The sequence below is a fragment of the Nanorana parkeri genome, unplaced genomic scaffold (genome assembly GCF_000935625.1).
Source record: "Nanorana parkeri isolate BGI_ZX_2015 unplaced genomic scaffold, ASM93562v1 scaffold2194, whole genome shotgun sequence".
Classification (NCBI taxonomy): domain Eukaryota; kingdom Metazoa; phylum Chordata; class Amphibia; order Anura; family Dicroglossidae; genus Nanorana; species Nanorana parkeri.
Genome location: NW_017308462.1, coordinates 60,584 through 73,749, shown reverse-complemented (window position 1 = coordinate 73,749; position 13,166 = coordinate 60,584). Strand labels below are relative to the sequence as shown.

At 45.4% G+C, this 13,166-nt stretch overlaps 1 protein-coding gene across 1 annotated transcript in view; it reads right to left on the bottom strand.

Annotated features, from left to right (window-relative positions):
- The window catches only part of GEN1 (GEN1, Holliday junction 5' flap endonuclease), a 44,713-nt gene that overhangs the window by 29,941 nt on the left and 1,606 nt on the right, over window positions 1-13,166 (bottom strand). The window contains exons 2-4 of the mRNA XM_018572984.1: window positions 11,384-11,570; window positions 8,323-8,499; window positions 4,003-4,113 (exon numbers count right to left, since the gene is read on the bottom strand). Coding sequence (XP_018428486.1) covers window positions 4,003-4,113; window positions 8,323-8,499; window positions 11,384-11,570 — 475 coding nt within the window. The remainder of the gene's footprint in view (window positions 1-4,002; window positions 4,114-8,322; window positions 8,500-11,383; window positions 11,571-13,166) is intronic.

Below are 13,166 nucleotides of genomic sequence, written 5' to 3'. Positions count from 1 at the left end.
GTTACATATCGCCGCGAACGTCGCAGTGAGAGCAATCATTTTAGGGCCATCAATCACTGATAACACTAAACTGATGAGCGGTAAAAGCTTTTAAAGCGTCACCTATGGCCAATTTTGGGTATTATCGTTTTTTGAGGTTTTGGCGCGCGCACCCAATTTTAAGGCTTGACATGTTTGGTGTCTTTTTACCCGACGTGACCCCGTCTTTTATATTTTACCAAAAAATTGGGTAATAATAAATGTTTTATCATTTAATATAGGGGAAACAGTTATTTTTTTTAATTTTCGGTAATTTTTCCTTAATATAGTAAAAAAATAAAACCCCCAGTGGTGATTAAATACCACCAAAAGAAAGCTCTATCTGTCCCCAAAAAAGGGTATAAAATTCATTTCAGTACAGCGCTGCATGACGGAATAAATTTCAATCAAAGTACCGCAGCGCTGAATACTGAAAAATGGCCTGGTCAGGAAGGGGGGTTTAACACCGCGGATGTCAACTGGTTAAGAAACATTTTCCCCTGAGTTCTTCTTCAGGTTTAGAGATACAAGTCATACATCCAACTTCCATTTTACGTTTGTGCTCAGCATTATTCTGCTTCTTTCATCAGCTGACATCTCCGTGTTGTCATAGTTCTCCGTTAAAAGATGCTTAAATGCATTTTTAAGATTTGACTCCCGAGTTTAGTGTCACTTTAAGAACGTCCTAAAGGTCGTAAAGAAGGGTGCTACAAACACTAATAGCATCTCAGCCCCCTACAAAAAATACATTTTTTTTTTTAGAAAAACAATGGCCATTTCTGTTGAAGAAAACCCTTCCCAGCCATGGACTCTCCTCCACATCAGAATGCCATTAATGAGCCATTAAATACGCATTTCCTTTCCAGGCCTTATTTTATTATCTGTGGGAGCCGACAGTCCTGCTCCCACCGACTAACAATTATCTTGTGGCGTGGATATGGACAACAAATTTCTCAAAGATCCCAAACATCACCAAGGCACAATGCATTAGAAACTGAGATGACGGACCTGATCCAAAGACACAACCAGAAAGATAAGAAATATTTTTGCTTCATTATTGTTTGGCATGCTCTGTGAATGGGAACACATAAACTAGGGCTGGAAATAATTATTTTCATAATCGATTAGTTGGCCGATCATTTTTTTCGATTAATCGGATAATGAAAAAAAAAATATTCCATCTGTTATTTAAAACAAAAAACACACAAATGGAGTATCACAAAAAGAAAGTTTACTTAAGAATAAAACTGCATGCACAATTTTTTGCAATCGCACTGCCCTGGAACGCACAGCATTGTGGTGGCACGCGTTCAAATGCAGGCGATTGCACACATTGGTGGTGGTAGTGGGGGCGGTGTCTTTGCTTTTTTTTTTACATTTATTTTATGTACTTTTATTTTTGTTAACGTTATTGCTATCATATGGTGGGGCTCAAAATCCCCCTATGTGATAGCATACTGGAGATGACAGGTTCACTTTAGGTGACATTAGGGGTCTAGGAGACCCCGTGGGTCACCTTTCCACTTCTAAGGAGCTATTCAAGCACACATGGCTTAAATAGCTTCAGCCAGGGAATGTAAAAACACAGCAGGCAGTGGGTGTGTGCAATAGCCAGTTTGCGATTAGCTATTGCAATTTGAAACAGCCAATAGCAGGCTGGCTATTGCACACACCCACTGCCAATCAGCAGAGGAGGGACCTAAAGGAGAAAAGTTCTCCTTCAGGTCCTCCTCTGCTGACTGACAGCAGGCGGGTGCAAAAGCAGGCCTGCTATTGGCTACTGCAAATTGCAATAGCCAATAGTAAACTGGCTATTGCATACACCCACTGCCTCCGAGCCTCTCCGACCCGTCTAGCAGCTCCGCACCTGACCCGCCCCCCCCTCTCTCGGACATGGCACCTGACAGCTCGTCTGTCTAAGTCGGGATCCGCTCCAGGTGCGGCGTCTCAGTATACCGCGAGCTGTAGCTCGCGGTATACTGAGCCTTGGCTGACAGGAGGAAGCTAGTTTGTGTCCTCCCGTTACCCCAAGGAGAACTATGGGGAAAAACACTGACCCCATAGTTCTCCTTTAACTAATCAATAATGAGAATCGTTGATAATGATTCTCATTATTGGTAATTATCGATTAGTTGTTGCAGCCCTATAACAAACAAACACTTACAGGGTTATTCATAAAAGGGTGACGGGTTTGGAGAAGGCAGGAGACGTGAACAATCTAGGACAACATCGCTGAACTGGAAAGTGAGCTGAATTGGAGAATGTTTCCAAACCATCTATTCTGGCCTAGATTGTTCACTTCTCCTGCCCTCTCCAAACTCTTCACACCAGTGAATAACCCTCAGCGTGAGTTTGACAATTTTGATTGCAAAAATGGAAATACTTTAAAGTGCAAGTTCACTTTGAAGAAAAAAAAGACGATCAGCAGCATTTCTATGACCATGTGAGTTTCTTCTGCCATAAAAGTGTCTTGCTGTCATTCAGCATTTTTTTTTAACTCTACATTACGCCGCTCATAGGCAGCTCAGTGTACAGGCTTGGCATGCCGAGATGAAGTAACTGCCATGCGGGCAGGGCCCTCCTTACCTTCTTGTCTTGAATTGTATTGTAATGTCTTCCTTATTCTGTAAAGCGCTGTGCAAACTATTGGCGCCATATAAATCCTGTATAATAATAATAATAATGTGCATGCATGGGAGTTACGTCATGGGGACTAGTGATGGGCTCGGCGTGTTTGCAGCTCCACGTGCCGAGCACGTCAGGAAGCTGACGGCGCCAATCACAGGCACTGAGACATATCCCGATCTCTGCAGCTGCGGACCGGGATAATGTTTCAGTACCTGCGATTGGCGCTGCGGCGCTGTCAGCTTCCTGGCGGGCTCGGCACGTGGAGCTGTGAACACACCCGAGCCCATCACTAATGGGGACCAGGCCAATCATGCGGCTGAAGACTCAAAATCAAGACGACCAGGACAAAGATGGCAGAGCCGACAAGAGAGAAGTCTGCTATTATGTGCTAATATGCTATAATAGTGGTAACATAATAATTAGAGGTGCACCAAAATAAAAACAATTGTCAGGGCAAAACCGAAAATGTTTTTATTTTCATTTTTTCAATTTTTTTTTTATTTATGAATTCATTTTTTATTAAATATTTTTTACTTTACTTTTTAGGGGCTTTGGGGAAATATTAGGGGTCTAAACAGACCCCTGATATTTCCTTTTTAAAACCCCTGATATTTTCCTTTTAAAGTCCTCAATCTCTTTTTCTGTATCCCCTGTTATCAATGAACAGGAATCCTCTATACTGAGTGTTCCTGATCATTGATAACTTGAGAATATAGTATGTTTACTATAACCACAATTATGAATGAACAGGAGATGATGTAGCTCACTCCCATTCATTCATAATTGAGGATATAGTACAAATACTATGTCCTCAATTATCTACAAACACTCAGCAATCACTGACTGCTTGTACCGCTCTCCTCCTTGACAGGCTGTCACAGGAGGCTGAGTGAACGGTGCGGGGAAGAGAGCTCAGCCTCCTGTGACAGCGCAGGCTGTCTCCGCCCCCACACCGCTCTGCCAGACTGTGATAAGATTCTGAGCGGTGTGGGAGGAGAGACGCCGGCCGATCACAGCGCTCTGCCGGCTGTCACTTTCTTTCCTCCCCGCTGGGACACAGAGCAGCGCCCACTGGGGAGGAAAGAAACCAGGGATGCGCCGACTTATCGGCACAAAAATTGCACATTCGGCAATCATGCCAAAAAGTGCCATTTTCGGCCGATATGTTTCGGCGGCCGATATATCGGTGCATCCCTAATAATAATGGTATACTTGCAAATAATGACTAAAGCTCCTGAGGGCCCATTTTATTTTTTGGGAAAGTGCTTAAGTGCCGCTTTAAGAGATCTCATCTATACGGTCTGCAGATTTTCTCCAATGTTTTTTGTAATGTCATCATTATCATCATCAACTCACTTTTGGAACATAATCACATCCCAAGAGGATCGCCAGAGAAACGAGGGACTCTCTGTCCAAACCCAGCTTGTCATTAATGGCAGAAACTTCATAGCAATCCACATGAGGGTCCTGCAACAAGACAAGAAGAACTTCGATTAGACCAAACTTGAAGATAAAAGAAACATCTTTATAAGGTGGTCATGCAGGTTATGGAGGGGACGGTGGGGATGCAATCATCACACCATTGCAGTCTTGAAAACATATATTTATGACATACTAGATCCTAGATCCATCACAAATTCAAAAATGATGGTTCTTCCCTCTTTTAAACGAATGTACTAAAGGTATATGGCGGGTGCCATTGCTGATCTGCCCTTTTGCTAAATATTAGCTGCCTGGCTGTCTTGCTAATCCAGTGGCTTCGGTATTTCAGAGTGGATGGTATGACACTCTTGACTTCATTCTCATTTTCCTGAACTGCATCCTTGTTCTGGGTCAATGTCTCCAAAAGCACTGAAGCCAAGGACAGCCAGTCAACCAGTATTTTTAGAAAACCAGTACAGGCTACCTTTAAATAAATGGGTGGAGCTATGCAAATCACCCTTACACGGGCTCGCGGTATACTGATGCTAGGGTGACGGGATGACGCTAGTTTGTGTCCTCCCGTTACCCTAAGGAGAACTATGGGGAAAAAAACACTGACCCCATAGTTCTCCTTTAACTCCGGAGTTTAGTGTCACTTTAAGAGGCAGGTCTAGAGCAGTGGTTCTCATCCTGTGTAACCTCGCGACCCACATTTGTTCTTGGTCATTAAGTCATGACCCAAGTCGCACTGCAATGGAATGACTGGTATTGCAGTACCGGGCATTGGGTGCAGGTGGTCGGACTGTGGGCGAAGGTTCGTTTGGGGTGTCATTTAAATGAATGGCAACGCAACGCACCTTCCACACCGGAACACGCAGTAGGTGCAATTGCATGGTACAGAGCATTCATTGCATGGGGCTGTTTGATTAATGCATTGTACTAGTGTGAATGGACCCTCAAAAACACTGACAGACATTCTCACACACACACTCCTAAAAAAATTATATATATATATATTTTTTTTAAGGTCCACCCAGTCTCCCTACAATACGAGAACTGGAGCGGATCCTCAGCCTGGGGTCCAGTGTGGGCTCCTGTGCAGAGATGGAGCTCCATCCATACATGCATTGCTTGTACAAACCCCTTGCACGCCCTGTAGAGATGCCGGGAGCCAGAATGTTAAGTCAGTGCAGTCCAGGCACCTCTACAGGGCACATGCGGGAGCTGTAAGCAATGCACGTATGGATGAAGCTCCCTGAGCCATACTTCCAGCACACCCCACCTCAAGCTGACACGCAGGGCCATATTCTGAATGGCTGCTCGGCACAAGTACTGACGTTTCTGCGCTAAGGGGAAGATGGGGAGTCCTCACATAGAAGGAAGGCATATCGCCATCTGCTGAACATGTGGTGGCGACCCGCTTTTGGGTCATGACCCACTAGTTGAGAACCAAGGCTCGAGAGAGAGAGAGGAGAGAGAAAACAAACTCTTATCACACATTAGACAATCCTGTGATTTGTTTGGGGTGGCTGGACGTTGGCTTTGACCCAAAATGGTAAGTGTCTAAAAACAAATCAGAAACACAATAGAACTGTCATAGCACACTGCTGCTGCAATGGTTAGAGCGCCATCTAGTGTATGTAATGAAGACCTTCAGTTTAGAACAATAAACTTGGTCTAGTTACCCGATAGGGATGCACCAATACGAGCACCGAATTTCCTTTTTTGGTACTCGCCGATACTGACTACTGATACTCGCATCCAGAGAGACCATGAGCCAACTTCCTGATTACCTGGGAAGCCGGTGTCCCATAGAAAAACACCGGCTTCACGCTCCCTCGTAACACTGCGATGCAGCTGGCTTCCTGACCAATCATTGATTGATTACAGTTTTGCTAGGCAGCGTGAAGCCGTCTTTCTAGCCAATCAGGAAGCCCGAAGGCAGGTCATGACGTGCCACCCGGCTTCCTGATTGGTCAGGAAACCAGGCTGCCTAGTGAATAGTGAAGCCGGCTCCATGCTCCCTCTTGGCACTGCCGGTCAGGGGGAATCTCCCTCTGACCAGAAGTTCCGGTATCAGGGTAAGTATCAGGTATCAGAGCATTTGGGTGAGTATGAGTACTCGGTTTTGGCACAGATACCGATATCAGTATCGTGCATCCCTAGATGCCAAAGACTTGTCCTACGACATATATAACATACAGATCCGGGTTGGGATAGGAAGCCGAGGACTCCAGTCCTGCAAAGCACTAAACTAGGGGGCAGGTTTTCTAGATGGTCACATGCAGCGCCCAAAGACACGACATTATCACTTGATCTGATATGTGGGCAGATCCGACATCTCATTTAGGGGCAGTTCTTTTAGAATCCAATTCTACTGAATGTGTGTTTGCATTATAGAAGAAATATTCTATATTACACCGGCACAGACAAGAAAGAGTAGGACACAGTGCAGTATAAATAAAACATAAACATATTGCATTTTATATCAGACCTACACATGACAATCATCTACAGAGGGGGAAAAAAACACAACACACATCAAACAAAACTGTAAAAAAGTAAAGAAAAAAAAAAAAATGTTGAACATTTGGCTTTGACCCCCAAAAATAACAGTTTCTAAAAACAGTATAGCCGGCATATCACACCGGTACTGCAGAGGTTAGAGCGCCATCTAGTGTGTTTATCACACTGGTACTGCAGAGGTTAGAGCGCCATCTAGTGTATTTATCACACCGGTACTGCAGAGGTTAGAACGCCATCTAGTGTATTTATCACACCGGTACTGCAGAGGTTAGAGCGCCATCTAGTGTATTTATCACACCGGTACTGCAGAGGTTAGAGCGCCATCTAGTGTATTTATCACACCGGTACTGCAGAGGTTAGAGCGCCATCTAGTGTATTTATCACACCGGTACTGCAGAGGTTAGTAGTATAGTGGACGTAGACCCCCAAAAATAACAATGTTAAAACGCCATCTAGTTGACTTATCACACCGGTACTGCAGAGGTTAGAGCGCCATCTAGTGTATTTATCACACCGGTACTGCAGAGGTTAGAGCGCCATCTAGTGTATTTATCACACCGGTACTGCAGAGGTTAGAGCGCCATCTAGTGTATTTATCACACCGGTACTGCAGAGGTTAGAACGCCATCTAGTGTATTTATCACACCGGTACTGCAGAGGTTAGAACGCCATCTAGTGTATTTATCACACTGGTACTGCAGAGGTTAGAACGCCATCTAGTGTATTTATCACACCGGTACTGCAGAGGTTAGAGCGCCATCTAGTCTATATAATGAAGAGTGTCTCCCACCATAAGCCTTGGTGTTGATTCCGGTGAGCTGTTCTACATAAGATATCACACACATTTCTTTTTATTGCTGTGGGGGCAAGGAAAGCCGCACTTCCTGCCATTATCAATCTAATCCTGTTCGATCACGCTCTCGTTCTCTCCTCCGCGCTCCCTCTCGTTTTCTCCTCTCTCGCTCCCTCTCCTCCTCCCTCCGCGCTCCCTCTCCTCCTCCCTCTCTTTCTCCTTCATAAACAATTAGCAGTGCCATCCGCCCTGCTAACTTGACTCTACATTCATGCGAAGGGAGGCAAAAATAAATATTAGCATATTTTCCTTTCAGGTTGAATGTAACAGGTAAATAGCGCATTATGGCCACTAGATGGAGTTGAGGAGCAATAGGAAACAGAGACTTCTTTTATTACACTCTTCAGCTCCATCTTTCTAGTGACCATAATGTGGTATTTACATGAAATGACATCTGGAAAGAAACTTTATTAATAACATTCATTTTTTTGCCTCCATTTGCACAGAACAAAATGTACACGCAATTGGGCCGGGTGAATCGCTCTGTACATTTTTGTTATAAATTCACCTCTTATTGTCTACCAACCGCGCAAGACATGCAACTGCCTACCTTCACTAGTGCAGAATTGCCGAAAAACTATATTACAACGGCCACTGAAATGAATTGATATCAATTAAACTGATACGACTCAACTTTGGAGCCATGCTTCTATCTGTGACTTGGTAACGTGAAGGTTAAATGACTTGCTCACGGTCCCTTTGTCAATCTGTTCAATAATCTCATTTTTCTCCCAGGAGCCCCGCTCGAGGGATTTGCCCCGGATCCAGGTAGCCAGCTCCAACATTGGTTTTATGGCTGCTCATGTGCAAAAGAAGCATGGAGGTCTACAATACAGGTCACTATAGAGGAGTCCAGAACCAGACACAGTCCATACCTTGACATTCATGGTGAAGTTCCTATACACGGTCCGCGCTCCGTAGAGGAACACATCGCCATCGTTGGTAATACATCCATCCACATGGCCCTTGGCGTTGAGATACGCGCACATGGCTTCAGCTTCTCCTGCTGCTTGAACCCAAGGGACACCCAGACAGTCCAACATGCGGAGACACTAAAGAGGGAGACACAGCACACAGAAGAATATTAACTCCAGAAGTCTAGTCTCTAAAATTTATACTTCACACGACCCCATGGGGCACATGTGAGCCCTACCAGATCACATGTTGTTGTCAGTAAAGCCGCATAACTTCCTTCATACGCATAACGTTTACTTTGCAAGTCGCAGGGATCTATTACAGGGGTGTGCAAACTTCTGCACTTCAATGTGTTGTGCAACTACAAGTCCCATGAGGCATTGCAAGACTGGCAGCCACAGACATGACTCCCAGAGGCAAAGACATGATGGGATTTGTAGTTTAACTACAGCTGGAGTGCTCTGGTTGCCTACCTCTGGTCTATTATAAAGTAAAATGAAATCTAAATGCCTTATGTTAGGCATTTAATGACATTGATATATCATTATTTATTACAGGACCACAGGGGTCCATGGCGGGGCCTAGGCAGCTGGCAACCTCCCAGACTTGGAGAGGGAGGGGAAGTACTAAGAGCCAATCAGATACGCTGCATGCACAGATGCAGACAGGAAAAAAGCAGACTAATGTTTAATGTATAACTTGAATGGGGGGAAAAAACTGGTACTAGGAAGACTTATTGCAGAAGACTTCTGCTCCTTCTTTTCGATCCATCAATGGATGGATGGACGCACAGCTCAGTGTACAATCTCAGCACAGCTGGGTGCCGGGATAAATTGCTTCCTGCGCACACGCTCGCGAGTTCCGACATCCTGGGCGGCCAATATAGATGACTGGAGACACGATAACTGGAAGAAGACATCAGAGGCGATGAAGGAGATCATGGACTTGCAGCATTGGAGGGGAGGCGACTGCTGTGGAAAAGTCTACAGCAGGGGTCCCAAAAAACAGGCCCGTGGGCCAATTGCAGCCAGCGAACTGGTACTATGTGGGCCGCAGCCAGCTGACAAGTCAGACACGTGGTCACGGGCCGCATACCTGACTTGCGGGTGCAGCTACACGGTCCATATCTCTGTCAGATGCAGACCTGCTCCTGTCAGTGAGATCCATTCAGCCAGCGTTCTGACAGTCTTCACTGCACGCCGGATGAAAGGATGGATTAGTAAGGTCTGAACCAGAGCTTACTAATCAACCACTGGAGCACCAGGGATTGTGCCTCCTCGCTGCAAAAGCATATGCAGGTGAGGGGGCTCTTTGTTTTATTTTGTATGCGAGGGTATTATTGTGGATTACTGTGTGGAGGGAGTTGTATTTGTGTGTGTATTGAGCCCCATTCACATTTGTAAGTTTAGGTGCGATTAGGGATTCCTGCGTCAGCAACTTGTATTGCAGGAATCCCTAATCTGGCGTTTACAAGCAGCAGCCGTCACTAATTTAAGTTAATGATCTGCTGTCAGCCGCTGCATGTACACGCCTACATACCGCATGTAATATGACTACATGTCACTCTCTCTGGACGCATTGATCGATGCATCCAGGGATAGTGATCGATTCCTAATTGCATGGAATTATATCGCATACCATTACATGCGGTGTGCAGGTGTTTACATGCCGCAGCGGTCACCTGAAAACACTTTCTTAGCCCTTGCAGTGCAGTGACCGTATGTTCCTCGGTGCCCTCATATCAAATACACTGTGTATAGAATGTGATGACTCAGGGACTGTTGCAGCTTAGAGGGACCGGTCTCAGAGACAGCCGGCCATAAAGATGATAACTTTGTTATTTTAGCACCTAGCCAAGCCTGTACACTAGCACAAAAACTGGCTCTTAACCCTTGCAATGCGGGAGTAGCCCCACTGCAAGGGTTTAGATCATTTTTTACAGGAGTTCTGCTTTAAATAAGATAACTAAATATATATATTGTTTTCTAATTACAGCAAAACACCTCCCAAAAATAACAAAATAAAAAGTCGGTCTTTTCCTGAAATATTCACCTTCAGTGCAGAGATTTCCCCCGCAGTACATTTTTTCTGCTACTAGATGTCCTCAGTGTGATGGCCAGCATCATTTAACTCCCTTCCCCTGAGCCCAAGTCTATCTGGACCTGCCCACAGCCTGTGACTGGACAATGAAAGGAGAAGCAGCACAGGGATGAACTCATCTCTCTGTCACTCTGCCCTCTCCTCCCATTAGCATGCTCCTTGTCAGCCCATAAACTGATTGGCTCCTTGTGCTGCTTTTTCCTCCCTTTAGGTGCCCATACACCTTACAATTATCTGCAGATTTTCTGTGGTCAGATGGAAAAAGTGCAACAGATTGGCCCAGGTGGAGATGACTCCATCCACAGTTAAGTGTAGATGGAGGGATCTGTTGCACCTTTTCCATCTGACCACAGAAAATCTGCAGATAATTGTAAGGTGTATGACCAGCTTTAGGATGAGCTCTGTTGTACAGGGACTGCAGGAGATGGATACCAGGCAACATTCCGGTACTTACATTGCTTTCATTTAAAAGTGACATTAAACCCTCAGATTTTTTAACATAAACCAATACTGTAATGTGCGCCCTACTGTAATCCATGGTAGTTTACCTTCTCTTTGCTGCTCTTCCTTTTAAATCCTCTCTCTTCTCATGCTTGGGGAGAACTTCCCTTTGCAGCTCAGGGCCTCTTCCTGTAGTGCTGGCTCATGTTGTGAACCTTCACACAGACACCGTGTAGCCTTTCCAGAGACAAGGCAGTCTGCTGCAAAACAGAAGTTCTGCAGAGCATGAGAAGAGATACGGATTTAAAAAGGAAGAGCAGCAAAGAGAAGGTAAACTACAATGGATTACAGTAGGGCGCACATTACAGTATTGGTTTATGTTAAAAAATCTGAGGGTTTAATGTCACTTCAAATAAATGTAATCATGTATTAATGATCACAGAGCTGCATTCATTTGTGTCAGAAGAGTCTCCCGCATACCTCCTTCAGGACAGACTTGAAATAGGAGCGTCCGGGCCGGGATGGAGCCGGCTTGTTGGACGGGCCATATCGGTTTGCGTTCCTCTTGTTCATGGTGTCGGCTTTAACCTTCGGGGCTTCCCCTTCTGTCACGAAGACCAGCTTCACTCCCATTAAGTTCAATGAAGAGACGCGGAAAAAGAGATTCCTGGAGGAACAAGGAAATTAGCACATGGAACGTCAGTGGTGGTTCTTGGATATGACTGTGATCATGCAATCAAAATTATTTGAATAGCCTCATCAATGCTCGTCCAAAAATAGTTGCATTGTGTGTGGTTAGGGCCGTCCTGCATATACGTCCAGATATATCGAATGCTGAGCAGCTACCAAAAAAAAATATCAAGTCACATGTCTAGACTATTGATTCCCAGCATGCAATGTGACCGTGCACTACGCTCCTATAGTCCGCCCACATGATCACAGGAACAAGCTTGGAGCTTCTCTCCTTCACTAATCTGCTCCAAGCTCACTCTCGGGATGGACTACAGTGTCAATACAAATGAATAAACTGAACATGAGATTGTAGTCCATCCCGGGAGTGAGCTTGGAGCGGTGACTACTTTACAACACACACAGGGACCATGGGGAACAAAAGTAGCCACCCCCCAGAAGGAAGGACAGTGTCAGCACCAATTCAGAGATGATTGGAGGATCGACAGCCGAGTGATACACAAATAATATACATATTTAATAGTTTAGGCACTTGAAGGTATTTTTACGATTTAACGTCGCTTTATTACTGTGCTACTGGACGCTTTGTCCTCTTTTTCCCGTTCTGGAGGCGTCCAGATCTCCCAACACTTTCTATACCAGTTAATGTTAAACGTTCGCCAGGACAGATAGAGGAGGGGGGCGAATCTCCCCAATAAGAAGAAATTCAACTCTATAGGAGCTCACTGTGCAAGCTGAGCCGATGCTGAAGAAGAATAAGGCCAGGAGGAGGTCAAAAGTGGAGGTGGCTGCGGTCATCACGCTCAGTCTGGGGGTTCTAGCTTAGTCTGCTAGGGTGAGTGGACTGATAAGAGTCTCAGTAACTGTGAACTTGTTCTTCAAATGTGTTATAAATGTGGATAACGGGGAAGCGGCACTTGTATGCTTCATTAACTCATCCTATAAAAGGTCTGGAAATAAGTGTGATAAGAAGGTGGATTCTGGGATCGCAGGTGAAAGCAAACAGCTGCGACCGTTCAGCCTGTAGAAAACTATGACAGGGGCTGCAATTGTTCCCATATATCCGCACATCCATCGGTTACCTGCGGCTAGGGACAGATGACCGGTCCTGGACCAAGGCAGATTGCATTCAGGGCCAGTCATCTGTTCCGAGTCACAGGTAACTGCTGATGTGCGAATAAACACGAACAGCAGCGGACAGCTGCGGCTCCTGAAAGCCGGTCATTGCTTTGCACAGGCTGAGTCAATGTACAGCTGCCTGAAAGCATTTTTGATCCCAACCACAGATTCCTACTGCATGTGGGCACTTTTACTGTGTGAATGAGGCTCCCCCTGTAATAAAGACCAGTCACTGCTGCTCTCTCTTTGTGCAGGGTGACTGGTCTTGTCTCCGCCCCCTCCTGTAATAAAGACCGGTCACTGCTGCTCTCTCCTTGTTCAGGGTGACTGGTCTTGTCTCCGCCCCCTCCTGTAATAAAGACCGGTCACTGCTGCTCTCTCCTTGTTCAGGGTGACTGGTCTTGTCTCCGCCCCCTCCTGTAATACAGACCGGTCACTGCTGCTCTCTCCTTGT